The sequence below is a fragment of the Numenius arquata genome, chromosome 1 (assembly GCF_964106895.1).
Source record: "Numenius arquata chromosome 1, bNumArq3.hap1.1, whole genome shotgun sequence".
In the NCBI taxonomy this organism is placed as follows: domain Eukaryota; kingdom Metazoa; phylum Chordata; class Aves; order Charadriiformes; family Scolopacidae; genus Numenius; species Numenius arquata.
Genome location: NC_133576.1, coordinates 110,818,761 through 110,833,321, shown reverse-complemented (window position 1 = coordinate 110,833,321; position 14,561 = coordinate 110,818,761). Strand labels below are relative to the sequence as shown.

The 14,561-nt window shown below is 43.6% G+C and overlaps 1 protein-coding gene across 1 annotated transcript in view; it reads left to right on the top strand.

Annotated features, from left to right (window-relative positions):
* The window catches only part of CAB39L (calcium binding protein 39 like), a 45,780-nt gene extending 32,275 nt beyond the window's left edge, over positions 1-13,505 (top strand). The window contains exons 6-9 of the mRNA XM_074151608.1: positions 1,549-1,608; positions 3,173-3,238; positions 3,920-4,063; positions 11,653-13,505. Coding sequence (XP_074007709.1) covers positions 1,549-1,608; positions 3,173-3,238; positions 3,920-4,063; positions 11,653-11,832 — 450 coding nt within the window. The 3' untranslated portion in view covers positions 11,833-13,505. The remainder of the gene's footprint in view (positions 1-1,548; positions 1,609-3,172; positions 3,239-3,919; positions 4,064-11,652) is intronic.
* Positions 13,506-14,561: the final 1,056 nt, after the last annotated feature.

The following is a 14,561-nucleotide window of genomic DNA, read 5'->3' as shown; positions in this document are numbered from 1 at the left end:
ACCAGAGGAGGGCTTAATTAAATGTGCATTAAAGTCTGAGTATATTTATAGTAGGGAAGTATCGGAATTTTTGATGATCTGGAGATGTACTTCTTAATTAAATTCAGCCAGGTGCACTGCAGAGAGGAAACAGAGCTGCTAAAAATGCAGAGGAAAATGTCTTGTATTTAGAGATGCAGTCAGCTGTGAAAGGGCAGTTGGAAAGAGTGCTGATTGAATACCACTGCTCCACACTCTCCCCTGATTTTGTATGAAAAACTCATTTTGGATTATATTCCATTTGTGCCCCCTATTGAAAAATGTTGTACTTGCCTCCTAAGTGCCCTGCATAAAAACTTGTGAATCATGTTTGCTGCACTCAGCCTTTTAAACTGCTGTCATTGCAGTCCTGCTAAATAAAGGAATGTATTAAAAACACTTTCTCGTTTTTACAGCACTCTGCTTTCATCTTATAATTGATGGTAAAAATAAATTAAAGGATTAGTATGTAAAGGATTTCTTTTATTTGTGATGCTGTAGAGGATGTGTCTATGCATCTGGTTCAGCTACTCATCAGCTTCAGTCTCTGACTGTGGGTAAGGAAACCAAGGAAAAGATGATGAAAAAGAGAGCAACTGATTCACTGGAAAAGTATCAACTTGAATGGACTTCATCAGGCATTTATTGTGATCAGTGTTATGTTTTAAAGGAGGCAATAAGATAAAAATTAAAGGCCTCAAACTGGCCACTTCATTTTGTAGCTATTCATCCAGTAAAGAGACTTGATTTCTTCTGGAGCCGAACATTTCCATCTCTGTTGCTGAGCTCCATGTTCCCATTCTGTGGTAGAGGTTGCTTTAATTTAAATTTGAATTAATTGACCTTTTAAGATGGGATACCTCCTATGAAGCTTCAGCTTAAAGGTCTGGTACTGCTTGTGTCAGTAAGTCCACCTCGGGCAGAAAACCAGCCACAGAAGAAATTCATCCCACTACATGAGACCCCTTTCTCGGGATGGAGTGGCTGTGGCGGGAGCCTAGATGGGTAGCTCAGATTGGTGCCTAACTTTTAGGCTTTAAATAAATAAATGTATTATATAGAGTGGTTGAATTTGAGTCTGCCTTGTTGTATTCATTGGAGATGAGCAATAACAGTTGATCAAACTTAGCATAATTTTCCAGCTGTGAGATAGCATGGAGATCACTTTTGGCTTTGGGACCATAGCTGATCCTTCCATAAAGGTTAATTTGCTTTCTTCCTTTCCCCCACCCCAGTTTATTGTAAATACTATGCACGATGACCTTAAGAAAAGATGGGAGTAAAAAGGAATATAAAGAGTGAGTGTTAGAATAGTTTTATATTGATTCTGTGAGCATTCACTGAACTCTCCTTAAAATCCTAATAAACACAGAATGCAGGTTTTTTTTTAAACGCTTTCGGTCTATAGAAATCATGTTGTAAATACCTTCTAAAAGATGACCTGGTAAAAAATGCTAAAATACATTTGAGAATCAAGGGACAATCAAATGAGCACACTCTCTCAGGTAACCTTTCTCTGTTCTTCCCCAGGACCTGTTAACACGACACAAATTATTGGTAGCAGAATTTCTGGAACAAAATTATGATGCGGTAAGTGTAAACGATAGAGCAATTTTTAAAAAATCTGTTCCTGCTTAGCTGGAAAAAGTGCACTTTCAATAGCAGAGGGTTTCATGCTCCACATAAAATAGTCACATAGGACTGCAAAACTAAACATTGCTTTTACTAAAGCAGAATCCTCCTGTGGCATTTGAAATTACAGGTACCCCTCTGCACACACACAGGAACACACACTGAGGTTTCAGGAGCACTCATAGTTTAATGGCAAGTTGTGTTTCTCTGTGCAGGCATCGTATCTCCTCATATGTGAACACAACTGTCAACTTTGTATGTAAATAGAACATGGGGGAAAAAGCGTGCATGTTTTAAAAGAGTTTTGTGATATTCCAGGGCCGATAGGGCCACACTGGTGTCACATATAATACTTTGGGACAGAGGAGAAGAGTTGCTGCAAGAAGTTTTAGTGTTTCGGGAAATTACATGTACCTAGCTGGGGACTGAGGTCTTACCATCTAAGGCAATTACCTCTTACCATACTAATGCAATTAGTCTCTTGGTTTCCTGCCATTTTTCACGTTGGCTTTTTTGGCTCAGTTTTGAACCAAATGTGGGTCAGAAAAATTCCACTGGAATCAACTAAAATTGGACTGATATGGATCATGGAATTAGACTACGGCTTACGTTCTTATGTTACCTGAGGCATTCTTTATTTCATTGCCAAAGTGAAAAGGCGGAAGACTATTTCTTTCATTCTAGAGTTACCAAGAAGGTTATATAAAGATATTGCTGAGTCACAAATGCAGCTTAACTACAGCAAAATTAGTGTCTCTGCTAATCTTTTCTCTTAGCACTGAAGTATTGCATTGGAACAGTCCCCGTTCTAACTTTATTTAACATTTAAAATTTTAAGTATAAATTGTGGAAGTGAGCATTTTTTTAGATGGTTCTTGGAGAGCAGTGTTGAAGTTTTTCGCTTGTTCAGTAGGTGGTGTGAACATACAGTAGCCTTCTCTCTCAGTCTTCTTGACCACAAGGTTCCCTTGGCCCGGTCCCACAAAAGCCAGCACACGCTGGACTCCTAGTGACCCTCATTGGGCAAACGGCTTTAATGAGCTGCTCAAGGCAGGTGGCACCTGACAAAAGGAGTTTTGGGCATATGCCAGCATGGGATGCACCATCACTAGCTTGGGATATTGTGTTAAATCACAAAGCAAGTCATGACCACGATGAGAGTGAGTCTACCAGTTACATGCTGGACCCGTCTGTCCTGGCAGCAGATTCACCCTCCTTTAAGAGAAGATTGTACGGGTACTGACCTACTTCTGTCCTAGTTGGCTCACACTAGCTCTTGTTATATCCAGTCCATATGTGGTATACCTCTTTGCAGTATTTGGAAGAGGAGTGTTCCTGAGCATTAATTCACTGTGTGATAACCAGCCAAGAAAAAAGGCCGTGAGAGCTGTGCCTGGCGTGGCAGTGAAGCGTTAGAGGCCGGCACTGCTGTGGCTTCTGCTGCTCCTTTGGGGTGGGAAGGACTGAGAGGAGGAAGGATGGACATGCATCGGATGCATTTTGTGTTTTCTTGTTACTCTAGATCTTTGAGGATTATGAAAAACTGCTTCACTCCGAGAATTACGTTACAAAGAGACAATCTTTGAAGGTAAAGTAAAGATTCTCAGCACGTTCCTTCTAAATTTAAACTCCACGTTATGCAGAATAACAAGATACATTTATGACAATGGAACAGCCATGCGTTTCTAACAAAAAAGAAAAAAGTGCTTGAGGATGCTGCTCCTGCAGTGCTCAAGAGCTCGCTGTGACTTTTCTGGGATCTCTGGTGAAGCATTGGGCCATTTCTATGGAACAAGCACTATCATTTTTCCTCTGACCTCAAATCTGGACTTTGGTTCAGAATGCAGGTTAAAATGAGCTTGAGAGTAACATGATAGTCTCTGTGTGTCTGGTGCTGTTTGGTGCTACAGCACCAAGTCTGACGTGACCTGCAGATGGAACCAGATAGGTGTGTTAATGTAACATCCAAATGACATTAAGGTGTCTTTGTGGGACAGCTGCACCACACTTGCTTCTGTCCTAGCTGGCTCACACCAGCTCCTGTTACATCCAGCCCATATGGGGGATCCCTCTCTGTAGTATTTAGAAGATGAGCATTACTGGGCATTAAGTAACTCACTGCATAATAGCAAGTCTAGTTACTTTTTTTTTAAAGGTAGTGACATTGAAACCTCTTAGGCAAGCATTAAAATATGCTGCTGCGTTCCTTATATTCAAAATTAATGCGTTGGACTGAAAAACCTGTGGTTTTTTTTAATTGTCTCTATAGCTGCTGGGTGAGTTGATTCTGGACCGACACAACTTTGCCATCATGACAAAATACATCAGCAAACCAGAAAATCTGAAGCTGATGATGAACTTGCTGCGAGATAAAAGCCCCAACATTCAGTTTGAAGCATTCCACGTGTTCAAGGTGAGCTAGTGTGAGCTGTAGAGGTGGCAGACTTCCTCTTTTCCTCATGAAAGTGTCTTTCAGGGTGGGCAAGAGAAAGCCCAGAAAATTAAGGCAAAAGTTGGGGTTTACAGTCACTTCCAGTATTTGAGAAGGCCCTAATTGAAAACCTTTCTATTGCTCAGCCTCTGATTTCTGTTTGCCATCCTTCAGGTGAGATCTGAAGCAGCATCATTTTGGTTTGGGCTGAGGGTAGTCACTCAACTAGCAATAAGGTGGATGCTACAGGTAACAAAACACGAAGCTTCTAGGTCTTATTCGGGGTACCTTCCCTCAGCTCTTAGGTCATTTTACCACGTGATTCTGGGTAAATACTTAAAAAAAAAAAAAAAGGTCTTAAAACTCTACATTAAGACCAAAAGTAGTAGCGCTGTGCATCAGTACGAATACAATTTGCTTTTAAAGGTATTAAAAAGATTTGGTAAATCTGAGCTTGAAATGAGTTTAATCCTTCCATCCTTTTGCAGTGATCATTAACGCAGTCTTAAACAATTACCAGATCCAACCAGTGTCCCTTTTTTCATGATGATTAACGTTAAGAAGTGAAAGGTTTACCATTTTCCTAGCAAAAAAGTTCTCTGCTCTGGGACAGAGGGTGAGTTGGATAGTTATCATGCAAAACTACCTTTCATTTGGAAGGAACACATTAATTTCAAGCTATGTAAATAGAGTTGTTAATGATTCTCAGAAGAGGAAAATTAAGCCTGTAAGGATATCATTCCCCAAGATGGTTAAGAAAGATACCAGATCACACCAAAAGGCATGCTATTGCAAAAGGGTTACATCACCCTCCACAAATTCAGGGTGACTTGTTGAGTTTTGTACTTCTGCCATTTCTGCTTGGAAAAAAGCTTCCAAGATCTTCAGTGTGGAGTCTTAGAGGATGTGCAGCTTCTCAAAAAAAATTTTTCTACAAAAAAAAAAAGAGCTTCAAGAAGGATTAAAAAAAATTCCCTCCCTGAAATAAGTAGCTTGGTAAGCTGTTCCCTTGCTGACTTCCTCCATAGTCATCTGAACTGCTGTGAGTAACTTCTCCTCCTCCTCCTTACCGGGGGTATGTGGCTCCAAGATAAGAGAGCAGTCAGGCTCCAAGCACTTGCAGCCTTTGAGATGCTTATGGAGGGAAGGGATCAGAGGATTGGGCTGTCTTAGCCACTCTGTTGAATAAATGCCAGATTTTTATGTATGAAACACATGAGTTTCTGTGTCTGAATTAATGGTAGGGATGGTCCAGGCCTTGGGAACAGCTGATTTTGCTTATTTTAAGAGGCATTTGAAAGGACTTGGAATAACTTGAAAGGATTCCAGTGTGCAACTATGTCACGCGTTGCTGTTTCTCCTGTTCTTCCTTCTCATTCCTCCCTTCCTTTTCTTTTCCAGTATGTTGTGTCCCATTTCCAGTTAAGAGTGGAGATATTGTAGGCTCAGCCTTGCTTGACCTCTTGCGATTGCTACCATGTGGACATAACGCTGAGGCCTTCAGGTGCCCAGCAAACAACCAGTCCACGGTGGTAATGTTGTGTCTCTTCAGTTCAAAGGGCCAAACTGTGTCCTCAGACAGTGACCTCCATGTGATGTTGTTGGCTTTTTTCCAGCGGCACCTGTCAGCAGCATGTAAGCAGCATGTAAGCAGTGCCATGGTGTGCCTCACGCTATATCTCACACGCATTGTGCTCCTTGTGGGGAAACTGCAGACTCAGAGCAGAACGACATCAGCTGGAAACTGCTTGTTTAGAACCACCAGCAGCACACTCGAATAACTCTAGAGGTGCAGCAGAGCTTCCCTTTTAGGTCCTCGCTGAGGATCTGGGGTAGCTGGGTATAGAAGCACTCAGCTTCTCCCTGGTGGGCAGCGTAGTTATAGAGTGTTACAGAAAATTGCATTGTGAATTAGTTTTGTAGAGCAGGTCAGAGAAAAGCATTTTCCTCTGATTTCACTTCTTAAATTGAATTCTAACTTCTTGAGAACTACTAACGGAAATCCTTAAATATTTAAGAAAATGGGGGAAAATGCTACTGGCTGGTTGTGCCCTGTTCTGCAGCATCCATGCCTCCTGTTTCTGGGTTCATGTCCCTCAGCCCAGCTCTCGTCAGCTGTAATAATTCCATGCTAATGTAACTGGGAGAGAAATCTTGTGCTCAGCTTTCAATCTCATAAATTTTAAACTGTGCCTGCATTTTAAAATTGTGCTTGCAAAATACCTGTGCAGCCCTGGTTGAAATTACAGTAGACTCAACAGTGATTTGAAATCAAAGGTCTGCTGAGAGGTGTATACTTGCTGCTCTGTCTGAGCTGCCAAAAGATTTGGGTTTAAATTACCTGATTTAGTTGTTTCACTAGTTAGACACAGGTGAAATGAAAAAGTGCCTGTTTTGTAAGCATCCAAATTCCAACACTCCCATGCCCCAGCTGACCCAAAAAAAAAGGCATATGACTCTTACCTCCCTGAGGCAATTTCTAATTATTGAAGATTCAAAACTGCAAGATAGAGATGAAAATGATAAGCACCTCTATTGCAAAAATATTTTGCGGGAGCATTTTGTGGCTGAAAATGTCAGTCCCCCTTTAAGCTCTGAGAACGTTTCACTGATCCAGGATGCTTTGGGTGGAAAATAGAAGACAAACAGGGTGTCCACTTGCAGTGCTTCCTTCCATTCTCTGTTGAGGAGATTCTTGATCTTCCTCCTGGCTCCAGCTCCTTCTCTTCCTTTCACCTGAGCAAAATGGAGCTTCTGCCTTGTGGAACCATCCTAAAGGCTTGTGGCTGCTTTGTAAAGCTGGATGTCCCAGACAATGTATGCATGAAGATTAGCCAGTATTTAATCATTAGGAAGAGTTAACACACCTCACCCCTTTCCTCCTCCTGCATAAATAATCCAAGGGGGTCACCTAGAGATGTAGCCTTTGAGAGTCACGAGTTCTTCTCTGCATTGATTTCAGTGGAGAGGTCCCAGTCTTGAGCATGCACACTTTGAAGACCAGATGTTGGGAAGTGCTCTCCGGTTCCTGTGATGGATTTGTGAGAACTATTTGTGGAGGCTGCTTTGAGTTTGCCCGTAGGGGAGAGTAAAGCTTTCAGACATCCGTGAAAGTGGTGCAGATATTCCTTTGACCTTATGCATTTACAAATTAAAGGCTCTCACAAATTTCTCATATGGGGAACCAACAAGCTCTCTTGGCTTTCACATAAACAATTAGATTATTTTGAGGAAAGCACCCTGTAGCCATGAAGTGGGATTATGCAGCCTTCTTGTTCTTAAGCAGTCATTTAGCAAGATATATTTTACTCTTTAAATCTAAAAATAGAATGGGTACACTGTGTTTTGTGACCTTAGTTTCATTTTTCCATTCATTTCATGCACATTACAGAGCTACCTCCTGCAGCTTGCTCTGCAAATGGTCTCACATAATTTGACTGTACTGGCAGTTTCCTCTTGGTATGAAGCTGAAACCACGTTTGTGGGGATGTGTCCTCTTTGTTTCTTAACTGGAGGGTTTATAGGGCAAGAAGTGTTTTGTGAAGCACTACACTATAAGCAACATGAACAGTAAGGCTCTTCTGTGTGCAGCTTCCTAACAGAGTAAGATTGCGTGTGACCCCAGAATAAGTCTTAAAATACCCAATCCAGGGTATCCAGCCTCTGTAATCGCTTTTGCTGTGCTCTAGTCCCAGAGGATGGTGATGCCTGGTTATTAATTGCAAGGAAACAAGGTCAGATTCTCTAATCAAGGGATTTTGGTATTTGTTTGAAGAAATCCAGTGTATGACTTTTAATAGAGAAGAGGTCAACAGTTACACTTTGGACAACTTTTGAAGCTTCAGAGTTGATATGCATTCCAGGCCTTTTGCAAACATTCACAAAATGGAACTGTGCTGAAATGGCTATTTTTAGAGTTGGAATTTTAATATGAGTACTCTCTTTATTTTGGTCTCTGTCTCTCTCATAGATCTGAATTAAGTGCTCTAGAACACACAAGCTTTCATAATAAAACCGTAGGTGAAACAAAGTTCTCTGTGAAGTGCTTTAGCTTCAGTTATATTTCATTTTAGTAGAAATGTTCTAGATAGCATTAATAATGATTCCTGTTCCCAGGGGTTTATCTCCTGCTCTGTGACAATACAGAGTTCTGAATGTGGGAAGCTCTTTTTTTTTAAAAGTAAAGTCTCATGGTGGTCCTAATCCTGGGCTTTGTGATGCTGATTAGTTGATACTGGCAGAATTGATTCTGTTTGCTTTGCCGAAGTACTGAATAACATTTCAGGAATTTTCTGGTCCTTTAACGTTCTCTCTTTACGAGCCCCTGTTGACACTGAGCAAGACTGGCAGTCAAGATGATCTTTGTTTGGATGTTCAGTGTGACCATTTTGCAAGGGGAAGATTATAATCTATAAACAATCGAGCAGGAAGGTAAACAGGATGTGATGCCTTCTATTAAACTCAGTTCTTTAATTATTTGCTATGATAGTACTAGTTGTAGGACCAATATGTCATGCTGGTATTTACTAGGTTTACCACTAAATCTTTCCAGTTCTGTTTGCAGACCAGATAGGCTTTACAAGAAGAATGATTTAGATGTATTCATTTTGAGAGTCAGCCTTCAGTTATATTTGTAAGGAGGCCTCATATTCATTGAGGGAAGATGTTCAGCACTTCAAGGTCAGGCCTTCTTTAATGGATCCCATTTGCACCACAATCAGATTTTTTTCTGAAAACGTGGGTCCTGTCAGTGCACTTGATGATTTTCTTCTCCCGGTCACAAAGGGTGAACTGAACTTTGAAATCAAAAACTTGTAATGAAGATCTGTCATGGTTACGTTCCTCATCCCCCCCCATAGGCTTACCTACTGCTTTTCTCAAAGGAAGCTTGTCCAGATGACTTATCACAGTCCAAATCCTGGAAGTATCCAGGCTCCATCAGTGTGGTGTCCTGTTGCAGGTCAGCATGTGGCGAGCTGCATCGTGGGGCTGCTTGAACTGAGAGCAGCACCTGCCGCAGTCTCAGCCACAGCCAAACATTCATACCCACAAGATTGCAGGATGTGTGTTCCCTAGAAAAGGCATGGATTAGAAAGCTGTAAAGTATGTTCAGTAGTGATTTACATCTCCAAATCTGTTAATTCTTATATGGAGAGCCAACGCATCAATAGCAGCATATCAAAGTTTTTTGCAAGGGAGGGGATATTGCTTTCAGATGCTGCAGGCAGTGACAGAACCATCAGCTATCGACAGTCTATCAAGTGTAGTGAGAGCTGTGAACTAGCTGTCTGACCCACCGATAGAGTCACAGAATGATATGGGGTTGGAAGGGACCTCTGGAGATCATCTAGTCCAACCCCCCTGCCAAAGCAGGTCCACCTAGAGCAGGTTGCACAGGAACGTGTCCAGGCAGGCTTTGAATGTCTCCAGAGATGGAGACTCCACCACCTCTCTGGGCAGCCTGTTCCAGTGCTCTGCCACCCTCAAAGTAGAGAAGTTCCTCCTCATGTTTAGATGGAACTTCTTATGTTCAAGTTTGTGCCCATTACCTCTTGTCCTGTCACTGGGCACCACAGAAAAAAGACTGGCCCCATCCTCTTGACACCCACCCTTTAAGTATTTATAGGCATTGATCAGATTCCCCCTCAGTCTTCTTTTCTCCAGACTACAAAGACCCAAGTCCCTCAGCCTTTCCTCGTAAGAGAGATGTTCTAGGCCCCTAATCATCTTTGTAGCCCTGTTAGATGTGTCCCTGGTAAGATGTTGCACTTTGAGCACTTGGAACATCACACAGGAAAGCTGTTATTTTAGGGTGGCTGCTCTGAAGGGATCGTTGGGAACTGAGGCTGTTGGTGCTTCTCTTGGGAAGTTTTAGGTGGCAAGTAGGTATAAAAAGAATTTACATGATATTATAGCTCAAGGTGTTCTGAGAAAGGCGATGCGGAGGCCTGTGCAAAGACGGTATGAATAACTGTAGATAATTATACTGTCACAGGAACCACTGGCCTGGCCACTAGATCAAGGAAAACTTTGTAAAAGACTTGAGGCCTGTGAGCGTTCACCCAGCGTGGCAGAGGTTGCAGTTCTTTCCCCAGAGGAAAAAATACCTTGAAGCAGTGACTCCTAGGAGCCACCTGAGGAGGAGGGATTCAGAGGAGACAAAAGCATAGGCAGGGATTAGGGCTCTTATGGCATCGGGATGGCAAGGTTTAAGATTAGATACTTTCCTTCACCTCTATGGAAAAATAAATAAATATAGTCTTACCGAGCAGGGCATGGCCCAGGTTTTCATGTGAGCACAATCTCAGGGGAGATAAATGAACCTGCAGAAGAGCCCTAGGTCTAGAGCCAGCAGCTCTGAGGCTGGGCAAGTGGTGGTGCCGCCTGTGCTCGGCCGGACAACGTGCCATTCTGTGCCGTCAGCAGATGTTTGTTTTCATTCTGGTTTGAACAGGCTTGGAGGGAAACTGGATGTTTTCCAGTCCTGTCCATCCTTAATTTCTTCTCGTCGGGTAGAGAATAACTCGAGTTATTTATGTCATTGCACAAGCGCTCGGGCGGTGTTTTGTTGACCAGCCATGGTAACCTCCGAGCGAGCCAGATGTGGGAGCTTCTCCTGGGGTGGCCAGGGGTGGGCTGTGTGTGTGTTCCTGCCGCCCCATCTGCCCCCTGTGACCGATGTCTGCGGAGCCCACATCTCCACAGCATCCTGAGGTCCCTGGGAAGAGCTTGTCACCCCTGGCCTTTACAACCGGCCCTAAGTTTCCTGTCGTCATCAGCTAGTGTGTGAGGCAGAGAAAATGTTAAAGAAACAGTGTCGCAGCATAGGGGGTTGTGTTCAAAGCTGGAAAACTCTCTGGCTTTAGGCTTTGCAGGAGGAAAAATCAGAGCACAGCTAGGTTTATCCTTAAAAACTGCTATTTGAGAAGACCAGTAAGCCCTCAGCGCTGGGCTGGCTGGGCCAGGTGAGTATCACCTCTCCGCATTGCCACCCTCCCCTCCTCGGTGAGGGCAGCGAAGGCACAGGGTGCACCACGGTACTCCTGCTCCTCCTGCTCCTGCTGCTGGAAATTTCCATGCTCCCTGTGAATGGATTAGGCAGAGGGGAAGTGGAGCCTCTGACATATTTTTCCAAACCAAAACAAAGCTGGCAAGTCTAATTTTAGGCCTGGTTTAGTATGGAAATGATATCAATACTGACACAAAGCTTTTCCGTTCTCCTGATAATTAATTTCTGCGTAGTGAAGTCTTGCATGGGGAAGAGGCTGAGAAGTGATAGCCCGCTCCTGACAGCTGGGTTTACAATCAAATGCTTTTATCAACAAAGAGCAAAATTAAAGGGAAGCGATACCACACACTCCCTCAATAGCTGTGCCTCCATTTGCTGTTGAACCAAGGTGTTTGTAACTCCTCTCTCTGTGCCTCGGGACAAGGTGTGTAGCAGCAGGGTGTCTGCCTGCCAGTCTTCAGCTCACTCATTAGAAAATAACTTACGGGGATGTTGTGACTGATGTTCCCCTCTCTCTCTCTCTCTTTGTGTCTCCCTGTGCCTGGGTTTGTTTGCATGTTAGGTTTTTGTGGCCAGTCCAAACAAAACACAGCCTATTGTGGAAATCCTGTTGAAAAACCAACCCAAGCTAATTGAGTTTCTGAGCAATTTCCAGAAAGAGAGGACGGATGACGAGCAATTCACTGATGAGAAGAACTACCTGATTAAGCAAATCCGAGACTTGAAAAAGCCGACAGCATGAAGAACTCCTCTCGTTTTCCACTGTAGGCATTAATCTCATTTGTTAAGCTCCTCTGTGTCCCTTAAACACCACAATAGTGCTTGAGAAGGCACAGCAAGTGCCTGGTTTTTATTTTGTCTTTGTTCCTAGATGTCAAGAGTATAGGGGTTTTACATGAAAACTAAAAAAAAAAAAAACAAACAAAAACCTAGAATAATATATTATTTTTAATCAAGACTATAATTATTTATGTCAGTTTAGAATCTCTCTGTAATAGAAGCTGGTTTGACGGATTTTCATTTGTCCTCAAGAAGAATGAACCTCTTTGCTTTGCTTTATCGGCAAACTCAAGCTGATGGTGAGTGCACAGAGTAGGTCTTCTGAGGACTGTAACGTTGTTCCTTTGCACCTGTAGTTGTGACTTTGTTCTAGTGCTGCACACACACAAGACTGTGAAAGAGCACGTTCGTCTCTGGAGTTAGCTGCACTTATAGATTGAGTTCCTTAGTCAAAACAGTGGGAGATGAAAAAGCAGTTAAAGGTCACGTTTTTCGCTTTATTTCTGTGTTCTTTCATCTTTAAGTTTTCTTTTCCCCCTGGATCAGAGGTTTTGTGTTCAGTGCTGGGGAATGGATGAAGACATCAGCCAGATGAGCTGTCTCTGCCTGCCTCCCATTTTCCTGTAGGAGATCTACCTTGTGCTAGAGCACAGGCCATTCCCACTGGTTCCTGAGCAGACTGGTGAGGAGCAGCCCCAGGTACGTGGTGCCCATGTACACCCCAACAGGAAGAAGGCAAGGGCAACCCCAGCCCATTAAGGCCCGTGCTGTATTGCTAATAAAATCAATAAATAATAGTTTTAGTGGGAATAACTTGGGGTGGTGGCCAGAGCTACGTGGCTGAATCGTGCCAAGCACTGAGCCACAGCACCAGTGCGAGAGGAGGGTCCTCAGCATCTTGCCATCTGGATTCAAATCCCAGTTTGCTGAATCCCAGGGATGCTGAAATAGCCTCAGCCTGAACCACTGAATGGCCCAGGGTCTCCAAATCTGCTCTCAAAGCTGAGAGCAGTTATTGGGTACCTAAATCAAGCATGGGAGGCGGTTTAGCAGCCCCAGGCACCAAAGGCTGCTTATCATCTGGTGTTTTCTAGCCTCATTCATCCTGGTGCAAATTCAGGTTCTGCGCTGAAGTTGTAGAAGGGGAAATCATTGCACTGTTAATATTTCAAGTTTAATAAGCTCTGTGGCCCAAACAGTGTTTCCCAGGGGTGTTTGAAGAGTTTTTGGGGTCTTTGGTTTTCTAGCAGGAAATGAAAATGTTACTCTGATGCTTTATTTAGGAAGTGGAGTTTGAGAGCAGGGAGTGGAAAATTCTTGAATTTTTCTAGACTTAAGGTCTGAGTATTCCTATTTGTTGTGAGACAGTTATCTAGCTAAAACTTTAGCTAATGCTTCAGATAAAGAGGTGACACTGAATTGTAAAAACAGAACAAGACTTTTTCCTTCATAAAACTGTTGTATATTGGGGTGACTGATACTTTAATTTATGTGCTTTAGAAAAGGGATGAAACAGAACAGATTGTGGACTCATGGTTTTTTCAGATGTCAGATATACACAACAAATGTACATCTTAGTTGCCTGGAATTAAAAAAAAAAATATTTACAAGCTATTAAAAGCATGATTACTGATCACCCTTTATATCTACCTGTTTTTTTTCCTCTTGCCTTTCTGGATAGCCAGGCTCCGCATAGTGCTAAATTCTTTCTCTGCTTTGCCAACCAGTTTCAGCAGATGGAAAGAGAGAAAGAGAGAGGTAAGCACTTTCTTCAGAGCTAACGCACTCTGCAAAGGACCCCTTCTGCAGCCCTGGCTGGCAGGGGGCCTGGCAACCCAGGATGCAGCCCAGCTTAGCCTGACTTGAACATAAGAAGTTCCATCTAAACATGAGGAGGAACTTTTTTACTTTGAGGGTGGCAGAGCACTGGAACAGGCTGCCCAGAGAGGTGGTGGAGTCTCCATCTCTGGAGACATTCAAAGCCTGCCTGGACACGTTCCTGTGCAACCTGCTCTAGGTGGACCTGCTTTGGCAGGGGGGTTGGACTAGATGATCTCCAGAGGTCCCTTCCAACCCCATATCATTCTGTGATTCTGTGTGACTGCCGTCTTCACCACCAGCCCCGTGGGTGGTGCTCACTGTCAGTGGCAGCTTGTGGGTCGATAAAGGACCGTCTCCAGAGTCACAGTCCTTGGACCTCATCATTTAAGGCTGATCCTCTGAGATTTGGAGCCTGAAACCGAAGGGCGCTTGGCTGCTCTCTGAGCTCTCAGGGTGGGGCTGTCTCCAGGGCTGGATTAGCGCAGAGACACATGTCTGTTGCCTCAGCCTCTGGAGTCATGTGAGAACACCGGGCTTCCAGCCCACGCTCGGAAAAAGTGTCTAATGGTGTATGGCTGGGGAATGCCCGCCCTTGGCAATGCGAGTATAACCCAGGCAGAGGTGCCCAGTGCATCCGTGAGGGTGGTCAGCACTGGGAGCTGCTCTCGTCTGCATGGTCTGGATGCAGGACAGCACTTGAAGACATCAAAACCTGGCAGTAATATGAGGTTACACCCACCCCCCTGGTGTTTGCGTGGGCAGAGATGTGGCAACATCTGTGCCCCAACAGGGAACAGAGCGATGGGCCCCATTCCTGCAAAAGCAGCCTTTCCCAGTGGGAGCAGTCATCAGGCCACGGGAGTAAGTGGG